Source organism: Equus quagga, unplaced genomic scaffold (assembly GCF_021613505.1).
Source record: "Equus quagga isolate Etosha38 unplaced genomic scaffold, UCLA_HA_Equagga_1.0 203_RagTag, whole genome shotgun sequence".
Classification (NCBI taxonomy): Eukaryota; Metazoa; Chordata; class Mammalia; order Perissodactyla; family Equidae; genus Equus; species Equus quagga.
Window position 1 is genome coordinate 8,045,668 of NW_025798627.1, and position 12,994 is coordinate 8,058,661.

The window sequence follows — 12,994 nt, forward strand, 5'->3', positions numbered from 1 at the left end:
TTCCCTCTCCTGTGCTTTTTCTAGACCCTTTTTGATGGATGATGTTTGTTGAAGTGTATTTTGTTGTTTACTTCTTCCTTCATTAGCACTGACACAAAAAGTGGTTTAGGGGGATGGGTTTGACAGGGTTCTTCCAGATAACTTCCACAGACTGCTGTCTTTGTAGCTGTATCTTATTTTTCCACTATCACCACCACAATTATATTATTATATAAATGCCATATTTTTCTTTGGTGGGGATAAAGTTTTCTTGAAATCTATTTTAAAATTAAAGTATATGTATTGCATTAAATATAATATGCACATGGTACTTTCCTTGGTACTGAACACAAATTACGGCCTCCTCTAAGTTTTTACATAAGATGGTATGAACCTGACTGGGTTTGCACTGACTTTTTAAAATAAAAACGGTGAAGGAACAAAGAAGACAGCATTAAAAAATATAGTTTCCAACTGCTAGTATTTAACAATTTATTATACTTTTGCCCTTTGAGAATGATTTGGCATGGTTTCTTTTTAGTGCACTAGCCAAAAGACTTTGTTTACGTTGAAGAAATAGTAAAATTCTAGTATTAGCCTCTTATTAATAGCATTTGGTATAAAGATGTTACAAGTTACTGGCATTATGTATAGGTTTTATGTTTTTCTCATTTTTCCTTATTAACATAAAAATATATCAATGCTTATTTTAAAATAATGTTAGTAACACCATTTTCCTAAGTGTTGCCCTTTCTGAATACTCAGTAATCAGAATTGCTATGTCAGATTAAGAAAGGTCAGTGGAAAAGATCAGAGAGGAAATGCTCTTGGGACAAGGTATAATGGGTGCCATAAAAAGCCAACAAAAGGAAAAGTACCCCGGTCTTGGTGACCACGGCTGCCTCCAAATGCACAAATAATTTGGCACTTATTTTAAAATGAATTTCAGTACTGCTAATAGAAGTTTTTAATTTTAAAATACATACAAAATGGAACTCTGTCTTGCCTCCAGTGTAGCCATCTAAAATCCATACCTCCATGATTAGATGAGTTCTTACTGAGAAGTTATTGCACTCCCACAAATAGGTCCCATTTTTCTCTAAAATGTTATAAGCTAGAAAGCTATGACCTTCTCAAAGTAAAAGGCACCGTGTGCTGGAAAAAATAGGATAAGAAAAGACATAATCACTGAGTTAGACATAATCTGGCAAGTTAGACTTAACCACTATTTGAAGAGTTATCAGGGAATAGTGGTATAGACTTGAATTTTGACATCATAACGAATATGATCATTCTCCATATGTATGGTCATTCTCATCGCATAACAAATATGATAATTCTCATTTCCTACATCTAGTAAATAGAAAATTTCTTCATAATGAACATTGAGAGCTGTATTTCTCTAGGGAGTAAAGTAGATAATGCCCTGCCTTGCCAGCATTAAGTTTATATTCTTATATCATTGATCATTATAAGAAGTCAGTAAATGGATCCTGGCTTAGGGATGTTTGTGTGTTTTAAGAGTATTTCTGGTATGGTGTTTGTAGGGTGTTTTATAAGCATAGAGCTTATATGCACCACTTGGGACAAATTTCTCCTTATTAGGGAAAGAGTTTTCTGAGATGGCGTTAAATGAGTGAAATCTATTGTCTGGAAGCTAAAGTGGAATATGAAGGGGCGTCTTAATGAACAAAGCACTCCTTTCACATCTGGCTATCCCAGGGAAAACAGGAAAAAATTAGAAATTATTTTGAAAACCCTGGTACCTACCATTTGAACTGGGATGCTGTTCCCAAAGTAATGGGTATTTAGTTGAGTGGCTTCTTAGTTAAGATTCATTCATTTATTGGTTCATCAAAAAATAGTGAGCACCTGCCCTGAGCCAGGCACTATTCCAGATGTTTGGGAAACACTGGTAAACAAAGACAAAGATCCCTGCTCTTGTGGACTTAACATGTGCTGAGACACTGGATCATATGTTGTAGTACACTTTCCTTATTAAAACTGAAGAAAGATTTAGTGAAACAAACATGGCCAAAAGCTGCAAATCATTTAAATGTTATATAAAAATATAATTTCAAAGAAATAGCATTAAAAGCAGTTTGGGGAAGGCTAAAGATTATAGAGATGAGCTTATATAATATAGCTCTTAAATGATACTGACTAAATAATACTCAGCCTCCAGGTTTTGGTGAACTAACTTCAGGTTATATATTTGCTATACTGAGAAATTACACACCTTACTTGCCCAAGTGAAAAAAGAACCATACTTAGGCAGCTTTAACTTATTTATTAAATTTATCCCAACCTCTTGGGTATACAAAGAATATGAAGGCACCTAAAAGGCAGAAAGCTGTCAAACAGCTGTTATCAAACTGCCTTTCCTGCTGCTGTTACACCACTTGAAGACCCTAGTGCTGGTGTCTGTTGGCCGTCTTTCCGTTTCTTGTACGTGAAGGAAGCAGTCTTGACAGTGTTCTGTGTTGATGACTGCTTGTCCTAGCTGACTCTGTAGTGACTGTTTGGAGAGACATGAGGGGCAAGGCGGGGGCACATGGAGGCCTGGAGTCAGGTTCAGGCTCCAGAATAGAAATAAAATGCCCATCTTTGCCCCTTTTTAATAACTAAATTTTCTAATCCCTCCCATCCCAAGACACACATACCTTCCCTAATCTTCTAGTAAATCCCATCCTTTCCTTATGTAACTATCAAATAGCCCTTTCCCCCGAAGCCCTTTTTTTAAAGTACTACCTCACATATTCATGGGCTCTTTCCCTGTGCCATCTGGTCTCTGATTTATGAATTTACTCATTTCACTATGAGTTAGCAAGTGAAATTAGGAAGATTACACCAGCCCCTAAAAAAGTTCCACAGAAATAAGATGATCACGTATCAAGAACAGGTATAATTTAATTTTTCACTATTTGGGACTATTCACCCGTTTCCCCTGCACTGATGTCCTGCTTCTGTCTGCAAATGTAGACATGCAGAGCTCGGGCTGACCACATATTGCAGGACTTAACACTGTAGCCTTTATGCTTCTCCTTAAAACTCCACAGAGGCCCGGTTTCAGCTAATACGCAAGTAGCTGGATATTCTGTCCATAGTGGGCACAGTGTGATAGCATGTAGGGGAAGAACATGGGACTAAGAGCTCGGTATCATGGCCCATTCTTGGGTCTCAGTTTCATTTGTGAAAGAGTGGGATTGGATTATTTCTGATGTCTTCCAGTTCTAAAATGTCAGTAATGCAGATGGACTGACTCATATAGCAAAGTAAATTACTTTATGACAAACAACCTTGTACCTTCTCTATAGTTAGGAAACCAGCCGCTAACCCTACACCTGCAGACCAGGGTTTTCCAGCAGTGGAGGTGAATGCCACTCCACACACACATGAACCAGTCAGGAGCTGTGGTTTACCAGCTGGTTGAACTCAGACTCTAGTGTGGCAGCACTAGGTTCAGCTCCCCAAACAGATGTCAAGGCTTTGTGAAAATAACCTCTCCCCTCATTAAAGGAGGTTAGAACCCCTCCTAGTGAAGGACATGTTTAATGACTCAATTCAACAATATTTACTGAGCACTTCCTAACTGTGAAAGGGTAGTGTTCGTTTCTAGGGGACGGCAGTTGTGTCTGTCCATCCTCTCACCTTCAAGGATGAAGGATTCTTACCTTAATCACGAGGGTAACCCCACCTGACACCTTGCATAGGCCCTGTCTCATAGTAGGCATTAGAAATGGATGTGGACCAACTAGACAGTCTCTATGCTCAACAGAGTTCCTAACCCAGTGATGTAGGAGCAAACCTTGTTTGCAAAAAAAAAAATTCATTTTTCACAGTTTTTTTTGATACATGTATTTATTACACTGTAAAAAGCAACACTACCTGATTTCATTTAAAATAAGTATTTCCCAATTTCAGAATACTTACAACTTATAATTTTAAGATTAGATTCACTTTGGGAGGTTCTGGAAGCAAATACATTCATAGCCATATAATCCCCAGGAAGAATCTAAATCCAACGTCAGGTCATTCAGTCCCTGCCAGACAAGAGCATCAAATGGTTGATAGCTGATCCAGCTCGCAGCTAAAGGGCAGTGCGGGCAGCAGTGGGGACAGCACAGAACTGAGACCAGCAGAAACAACAATGTAGACAAAGCTTTAAATAACATGACCATATAGAGCTCGCATGATACAGAAAAAGCACATGTAATCCTCAAGCCAAAACAATAAGATCTTTGGAGTGTACTGGGGGCAGCAGTTAACAGCACAGTCAAAAGCATGGAAACCAAATGCACTCATTATTACCAGCCAACAGCAAACGGCCAGAGCAGGAACTGGCGTATAGTCATAAATAACCTCATGGATAAATAAGGACACATTTTACTAAACCACAAAGATTTTCCAAAATAGTTCTGATCTGAGAAAAGATGAAAACTCTCTTTGTTCCCAAATAATAGTTAGAACCTTAGAACCTCTTTTTATTAGAGAAAAGCCTCAAAATCATTGGTAATCTTCAAGCCACACAATTGAACTGTCCTAATGTTTCCTTTTAATCATACAAAGCAAGCTGCTATTTGATCAGTTATTTCAACTGATTTCAATTAAAGAGTGTCTACCCCATAATATCTTTGGGGATAATGCTGTTCTTCTGCAGCATTTTGCAAATACTACCTGTCTACATGACTTGATGGACTGATCCACGGGGCAGGGACACGGCAGCAGGGCTGCTCGCCAAGCCACCATAATGCCCACAGAAAGACACACCTGAGAAAGGCTTTGTGCCTGATACAGATCAGTTAAGGAACACTGGCCATGGTTCCACCAGAGGAGGCAGAGGGTGCTGGCTGAAGCCATTGACTTAGATTGGAAGCAAAAATCAGAACACTTGGCGGCTGCTAGGGTGGGCCAGGGGCCATCAGGCATGATACGGCTTGGAAGAAGCAGTGTGTGCTTACAGAAAAGAAAAAAAGGAATTTGCTATATTAATGTAACACCTAGCATTTGTGTAGTGGAGGATTCTGCTCATTCCACTAAACACAGCTTCAAAGAAGTCCATTTGTGTGTGTGTGTATGTGTGTGTGTGTGTGTGTGGGCGCGCGCGTGCACGCTTAATATCAGAAATCCTCATTAACTACCCTTTACCTTGGAGGTATGATAGGATAAAGTATACGTGCAGTTCCTCCCCAAGACAAATGATGGGTCTCGATTTAAAGTGAAATGGCCTTTTCTTATTATTAAACTATAAAGCCACCAAAAATTATACACTAGAGAACCGGGAGAAAACTGGAGTGATTTAGTGGTCCCCCAAATAGAACAAATAGCTTGAGGCAGACTTTTAATGCCAGATTTAAAAACAAAGATTATTTGTAGCAGTTCCCAACTTTGGTAGCTTAGAGCACTTCTGAATTTATCTTTATCTTTATCCTGGAAGCTGAAAAATATCCTCTTAAAGAGCTGCAGTAGCACATGCCTTCCTTTTTTAGGCTGATGAATTCGACTGCTTTGTACTCAGGAATTTGTCTCTGGTTCATCTTCTGTAGACATACAGCATAGTTGTAGCTCAGAGGCCAGAAACATGAGGCATTTTCTGACTTCTTGTGGAGAACATGAAAACTGCATAGTATGCCAGCACCCCCTTTCCCAGCTAAAGGAGAGGGGCAAATAGCTAAATGTCTGGGAAGAGAGGCTGGACAAAGGGGATATAGAAAAAGGAAAGTTTTTCAAAAGTATTATAACTACATTCACACTTATGTTTTGGTCACCAAATGTATCTTAAACAGATTCCCTGATAAAGTCTAATCAGAATTGGTCTATTCTACTGACAGCTGTTAACTATTATAATTTTTAAAGAGTCACCTCATGAAGCTAGAGTGTGGGAGACATATTCAACACACAAGCATATACTTGTTCAAACACTCAAACTAAATCTCTATTTGAAGTCATGAAAATCACACTATTTTGCTTCTAAAGACAGCCTTGACCCATTTGGACTGACTGCACAACAGAGCTTAATTTATAAATGCATATCAGCAGATCATCACTATAAATTGAAAATTCACAAAACGCACAAAAATAAGTGATGAAGATCACACAGTTAAGCTAGCATTGGTAACTATTCTTGTACATCAAGTTATACAATGCACGAGGTAAATATTGCTCACATTATGGAGGGAGATTGTTTTATTTCTATTTTTTCCCAAAGAGATCAGATTTGTCCTGTGCCTACAATGAAGAAAACTCCAGTAACACTGAAATGACAAATGTTGTAAAATATACATCACTACCAGATAGAAATACACACGTTCTTCATAATCATTTTCCACAATTAAATAGGTAAGTGATTTAAATCTTGGGATTAAGACCGTTATAACAATCCATCGAGATTCTTATGGACGGTTTGATTTTCCTTCCCATTGTCGGAGTCTCCTTGAGGCGTGTACTGGACTTGGTATTCCTGGAGGATTTTAAATACATCATGGTGCCCGAAGTGCAGCGCTTCGTCCATGGGAGTGTTATTCCACCTAAGCAAGCGCACAGTGTGGACCGGGTTGTTAGGTAATTTTGTACAAAGTTGATAATCCAGCATTCTTAGATTCTAAATGCAGGTTAAAGGGCCAATCAAATTTAGCCATTTTAGCAATATTATTTGAAGAAATGCAGAAAGGGATTTATAATTCAAAAGTGGTCCCAGAGACAACTTGGGATATGGGAAGGAAGAGAAAAATATCTTCTACAAAAGATCTTGTTTCCATATCTAAGTGCTTGTGGAGGGGAAGTTCTAGTGGTGACAGATACGATAGACTCCTCTAGCATTCCTGAATTTTAACTTCACGCAAAGCCCAAAGGATCTCTCTTTAAATAAAATGAAGAAAGTTCAGGTATATAACATCCATCACCCTGGCCTTTGATAGAAAATTTGTGTTCCTGTCAATTCAAAATCATAATAAATCTCAGAAGTCTGGAAATAACCCCGACCTCATTAGGGCTCAAACACACATGGGAGGAGCAAGATCGGCCCAGAGGAACTGACGTTCTCATCATCTCAGGTAAGGATGGGAATCCAGGGGCTCCTGGGACCACTACACAACTAGAAGAATAACAACCCTTTCGTTCTCATGCTAAGCGTGTTTCTGGGGCTGTACTATTTAGAGCCATACAGATGAACACTGAAGAGAAGAAACGAGTTGCCGGCAGTGGTTAATCAGCTAACTAGGCTTTTGTAAGAGGAAACAGCACTGTGAACCTCACAGCCCAGTGAATGACAGAGTATGATGACGGGTCCCCGACACTTCATCAACCATGGAGCCTCTCCCATCCTCTCTCTGTACGCATGTCACTTCACGTCTCCGTGGCTGCCAGGCTCCTGGACTCCATTTTTTCATGTGCCACTCTCACCACCTCCTGGTTTTCCATCTTTCCCTTTCCTTCTTTCCTCTCCATCTCTGTCCCTAACCTTTTACCTTCTTAATGTGGGGTCAGGATGTGGAACTGAAAGGTTTTTAAAAGCAGTGTCACTTGAAAAATGTTTTTGGATAAAGTTTAGCAGCCTGTTCTTAATTTTTAAAATCAGGTAAGTAACACTTTACATATATCTTTGTGTTTCTCAAAAAACAGCTGAATTAAGTTGCCTTTTCCTTTTGTATCGGCCTTCGTTATTTCAGGCAGGCAGTGGCCCTAAGTTGGGAGGTGGAGGGACTTTTCACTCTTTTTCTACAGCATGTAACTATCTGTCTCTTTGGAAAATTGAATGTTAACTGCACGCTACTTTTTCTACAACTCTCCTTCCATAAAATAATGCAAAATATCAACTTTAAAGAATACACTAAATTCACTCAAACCTATTTTACAATTTGAGGTGACACTGATTCTAAGAAACGGAGCAAAGAATTGCCTAGGTTTAGTTTACACTCTGAAATAGTTGAATGCCCAGTTACCAAGTTAGTTACTTAGCTTAACTTTTGCCTATCAGATGGGTACTTCTGCTTCCACATTCCTAGAGGCCAGTTTAGGGCAAAAAACAAAACAAAACATTTCAATCCTTAAATATACAAAGCACAGTCAATATTTCCGGCATGTGGTAGTGTTTTAGTTGGGATTACAGACACAGGGATGGGGGAACGATGCTCTTCAGTTTATTGCTCTAGAAAGAGCTAGTATGGGCATTGCATTTGGAGGAAAAAAGGGAGGACTGTCACTCTACCATGAGGTTTTAGAATACTGCCAATAAAGGTCATTTTAATCATGATGCTTTTGAACATCTGTAAGAATAAAGTTGGATAACCAAAGTGTTATCACAGTGACAAAACTGCTAACAGTTTACAGACACCGACAACATAACCTGTCTGCATTTCTTGCAGGCTGATCTAATAAAACCCAAACCTGTAACTTAGAAAAAGAGTAAAACCTTACTGAACGAGAAGTATCTAATAGCTAGAGGATAATCACTTTGCTCCAACTTACTTAATACAGGCCTCAAATAGCCAATCCAAACTCCTCATCATACATATCAAACCTCTCAATCAAGTATCTTTTCCTTCCATTCTTCTAAAGCTTTATTTCTGATTGACAGTTTTCCTTGTGGACCCGAAGGAGAGGCCAGGAGCAGAGTATGTTCCAGGCCGACTTCTCCCACTGGGGATAGAGTGCCCTTCTCTTCCCGCTGTGCCTTCAAGTCTTGTCTCTTCCCCAAAGCACTGACTAAAACTCAGCTTCCACGAAGGCTTCTAAAACTGACTCCACCCAAATCCAGAAATTTCAACAAACTCCAATATATTCATTTTGGAGTTCTGTAACACTAATTTTCTTACCAGTTTTAAAATGCTTCTCTAAATGTTTATCTTGTCTACCCTGTGTAAAAAGCCTCCTAAGGACAAAATTCCTATTTTCTCTTTCCAAACACAAAGAATTGTTTTCTTCATACTGTGTATTGACTAACCTTCAGACTAACCTGAGAAATTCTACATGAGAGACCATTCTTAGATAAGAAACAAGATATGGGAGAGAGAATGATCTCCCTAGCAGAAAGAAGGTTTTGTGTGTCGCCTTTATAAGACATCATAGCAAGTTCAGGAGTGTCTCCAACATACATGGAATGGATTTGAACAGGCCATCACTTGAATATGATAGCCCTGTGTAATAAAATACCGACCTCCCAATTACATGTTAGAAGGTAACACTCATGCTCACCTGTCTTTCGGGAAAGGATTTACTTTGCAGGCTTCCAGCAAAAATTTAACAACTTCAACATGACCTATATCCAAAACAAAACAAGCAGATTTTAGTATTGATTAGAAATTAGTCTGGGGAAAAAAAAAAGATGAGTGGTGTATATATTACCCTCTGCGGCAGCTACGTGGAGTGCTGTTCTAGAATCATAGTCTCGCTGTTCCATATCCATGGCTGACAAAGCAAATCTGAAAATTTGTAAGCATAGCTATTCATTATATGCAAAGTTTAATTCACACTTGTAACAGTTACTCCATCAGTCCAATCTAAGGTCCTATGAGACAGGGGCCATCCTTCCACCAGGCTCACTCATGGAAACTTGACTCTCAGTTCACCCGCCACAGGCGTCCCAGATAAATGCCATTCACCTCTCTTCCTGAGCTTGGCCCTTTGGGTAAGAGGAGACGTTCACCACCTCTCACAGAATTAAGCTTCATTACATTTTGTTCAAAATTCAAGAAGAGTGGCACAACTATACCAAAATTTGTGCCTCAGAAGGGCAAGAAACTGATATCTATCCTACAGTTAAATATTTTCACTAAGACCTCCATTGTTTAATATTTTACAGTCTACAGTTTACAAGTACTAATCAGACTTTATGTTAAAAAATGTTTTTAAAGTGCACATTTTTAAATTGAGATATGATGGACATATGACACTGTGTAAGTTTAAGATGTACAAGGTGTTGATTTAATACATTTGTGTATTGCAATAGGATCACCAGTGTTAGCTAACATCTCTATCACATTGCAGAATTATCATTTCTTTTTTTGTGGTGAGAACAATTAAGATCTAGTCTCTTAGCCACTTTGAAGTTTATAATACAGTATCGTTGATGCAAGTTCTAAGCAGACTTTAAAACAGGTGGAAATTAAGCACAGACATTTTTCCACCTTAAAGTTCAGCTGCAACTATACAAGAGACCTTCTGTTAAGAATACAGCACTATGTGGCCTTTCTAACCCTGGTGATCTGCAGAATGCCAAATGCCCCTATTTGCCTGCTCCCGTTACCTCCAAAGATGGGGAGTGGAGGGTAGATGGGGACTGAGAAGGCATTGCTCAATTCCAGTAAAACACTAATACTCATCAGCTAGACTAGCAGGAAGTTACCACTTGAGAAAACAGACGTCTGGGCTTTCATAGGAGGTAGAAAAGGACCAGACTGCACGGCAAGCCTAACGCGCTGGCAGTGGGGATTTAATAGAAATTTGCTTGGGTCATTTTTATTAGAGGGAAATGGAAATGAGACTTTAGCCTTAAAATGGCTGTTTGCCCAGAAGCAACTTCATAAACATCTGCAAACCAAATGCTCATCCACCCTGTTAACCTACCTTCGAAGTGCAGACACATCTCCAGTGTACGCAGCAAACAAAAGGTTTATCACTGACTTTACCTGTGAAGAAAAGAAAGTTCAGGCATCTGCAGGGGAAAATAAATACATAGAATGTACAACTGTCAGCAGTAAGTGCTTTCCATGTGCTTTGAATACTTCAGCTGGGTCACACACAAAAGTTATCACAAGTACACTTCCGTAACCAAAGAGAATGCACGTGTGTAATAATTCTTTTTTAATAGAGGATTATGAGAGAAAATTCAATAATAAAGATAGGACACATAAGGGAAGGAATGGAGTGATGATATCAACTGGCACGAAAGAATGGAAACTTGTGACCTGTGAAACACACAGTGGGGGCAGCTGAGAATTGTTTATGACCTTTCTCATTTGGCATGTCTCAGCTCTGCAAGCTGACTTGTATGCTGGTGAAACTCACAGTACATCATTCTTAAAAACTAAAATCACGCTATTTAAATGTCTAATCCCTGCCAGCAATCACTGTCCTCAGCAATCACCAATCACTGGCTTCTCTGGAAATCTTAAGAGACAACATTCAGTATTAATCATCTTAAACTTAAGAATAGGACTATATTTCACCGGGAAGAGAGTCTTCAGTTCAATGCTCAGGCAGTACAATCTGGGGCATTCTTAGAGCCGAAGACACTGCCCCTGCTCAAAAGCTGGGGAAACTCCCCAAATATTGAGTCACTGCTGTCAAATGCTCCAAGACTTCAAAGTGTGTCTTCTTTTGACAATTAGCCACTTTCTTATCCTTATAATTAAAGATAAGGCTACTTACACTAAAGGCCATGGGATTTTGGTCTGTTTTCATAAAGACTTCATCCAACCCTTTTTTTTGAGAAACTGAACTATTGATCATACACTGCTTGTAAATAATCCTTAAGTCCCCACTTTTGTCTCATACTTTGCAACTTCAACTTTCACATTGATGATCCAACTGATTTGGACTCAATAGTAGAAAACAGAAGTTTCAGTGGAGGGATGGAGAGTAAGGAACCCAGCTATCCAGGAACAAAGCCACAGCCCTGTTTGCTGTGCTTTTAAGATCTTAAACTGGACGTTCTCCCTTTCCACTGTGGCTTCCCGTTTCCACACCTGTGAACTTTTAAATCGAACTGGAATTAACCGTTGCATTCAGTATTTTCAAAATGTGGTCGGCAAAAAATAGTCCACAAATGCTCCATGAAAAAAAGTGTCCTGTGGTCAGATATGTTCTTAAAATACTAAATTCCCTTCTTGGAGGTTCATGAGCATACGAAAGGCTCTGTAAAGTTCTGCAGTACAGGAACCTGTCCCTGTCTAACCAGCTGAGCACACCCCCAAAATCTTACTACTCCTTACTATTATTGTTGATGTCACTCCAGAAAACCTTACTCATTCCTTCAGCCCATTAGCTTCCCTTCCAGCTACCCTTTGCTGCTCCTAGCCAGCATATACTCTGTTGTCAATCTCCTGCTAACCCTAAGGTCAGAACAGTTTTCTCTAGTGAGGGGGTGGGGGTAAACTTAACAGAATCACCCAGAATGTTCTAAAAGTATATATAAGCCTCTCTTCCCCCATTTCTAGTCATCCTATTCCCACACCTCAATTTGATACATTTTAAGGAAAACAGTTTTTTGAAAAAGGTCTCCAGGTGATTTTGTATGCACTCTTCTGGGTTACGAACCATTGTTCCAGGTGCCCTTAACTTCTTTCCTTTTTATTTGGATCAGTCTGGAATCCTCAATTCCTCTTGTGCTCTTGGGTCCATAGGAAAACACTGATGGACTGTTACAAATTATTCTCTGTATTTCCAAATGGTCTCTCATCACTGTTCAACAATTTTTTTTCTTACTGGTTCCCTTTCACACTTTCTTCAGGCCTTGTCACCTAAAACAGCTGACTCTGACCACAACTTTACTAAGAAACAAACTCTTCTCACCTTTCTCTCCTCTCTTATGCAAAATTCCTGCTTCTAAAACCTATTTTCTCTTCCTTCTCTCCAAGCCTCAGAACAAAAAGTATCTATCCTTCCTCATTTCTGAGAGTAACTTCTCCACCTGTTCCTTCAAACACCTATCCTCCAGATCCTCTTTGTTTCTAGCACCTTCAACGTTTCCTCCTTCACAGCTTCCCTTATCCTGCCTTAATACAGACACACTTCATCCTATTTTGAACAACCAACATGTAACCCTATGTTACCCTCTTTCAGTGCTTATTTTCTGAAAGTAGCTCATATTTTTAATTCCCTGCAGATTACCTTCACACCCACTGTTCTCTCTAAATAGCATCCTCAAAAGCTCCAGCAGCCTTGCTAAGCCCTGATTCTTTCTGATCTCTCCAACATGCTCTATGCCCTCACTCGTTTTCCATCATGCTGCATTACCTGCATCTTCCTCCCATTTGGTGCTTGGCAGAGTCATTTTTACCTTCCACTGCATAATAAT

General features: G+C 39.3%; 1 protein-coding gene across 1 annotated transcript in view; it reads right to left on the reverse strand.

The window, feature by feature from the left end:
• Window positions 1-3,842: 3,842 nt before the first annotated feature.
• LOC124233466 (glutaminase kidney isoform, mitochondrial) overlaps window positions 3,843-12,994 on the reverse strand; it is a 79,919-nt gene continuing 70,767 nt past the window's right edge. The window contains exons 15-18 of the mRNA XM_046650569.1: window positions 10,543-10,604; window positions 9,322-9,398; window positions 9,172-9,235; window positions 3,843-6,506 (exon numbers count right to left, since the gene is read on the reverse strand). Of these exons, the coding sequence (XP_046506525.1) occupies window positions 6,350-6,506; window positions 9,172-9,235; window positions 9,322-9,398; window positions 10,543-10,604 (360 nt within the window). The 3' untranslated portion in view covers window positions 3,843-6,349. The remainder of the gene's footprint in view (window positions 6,507-9,171; window positions 9,236-9,321; window positions 9,399-10,542; window positions 10,605-12,994) is intronic.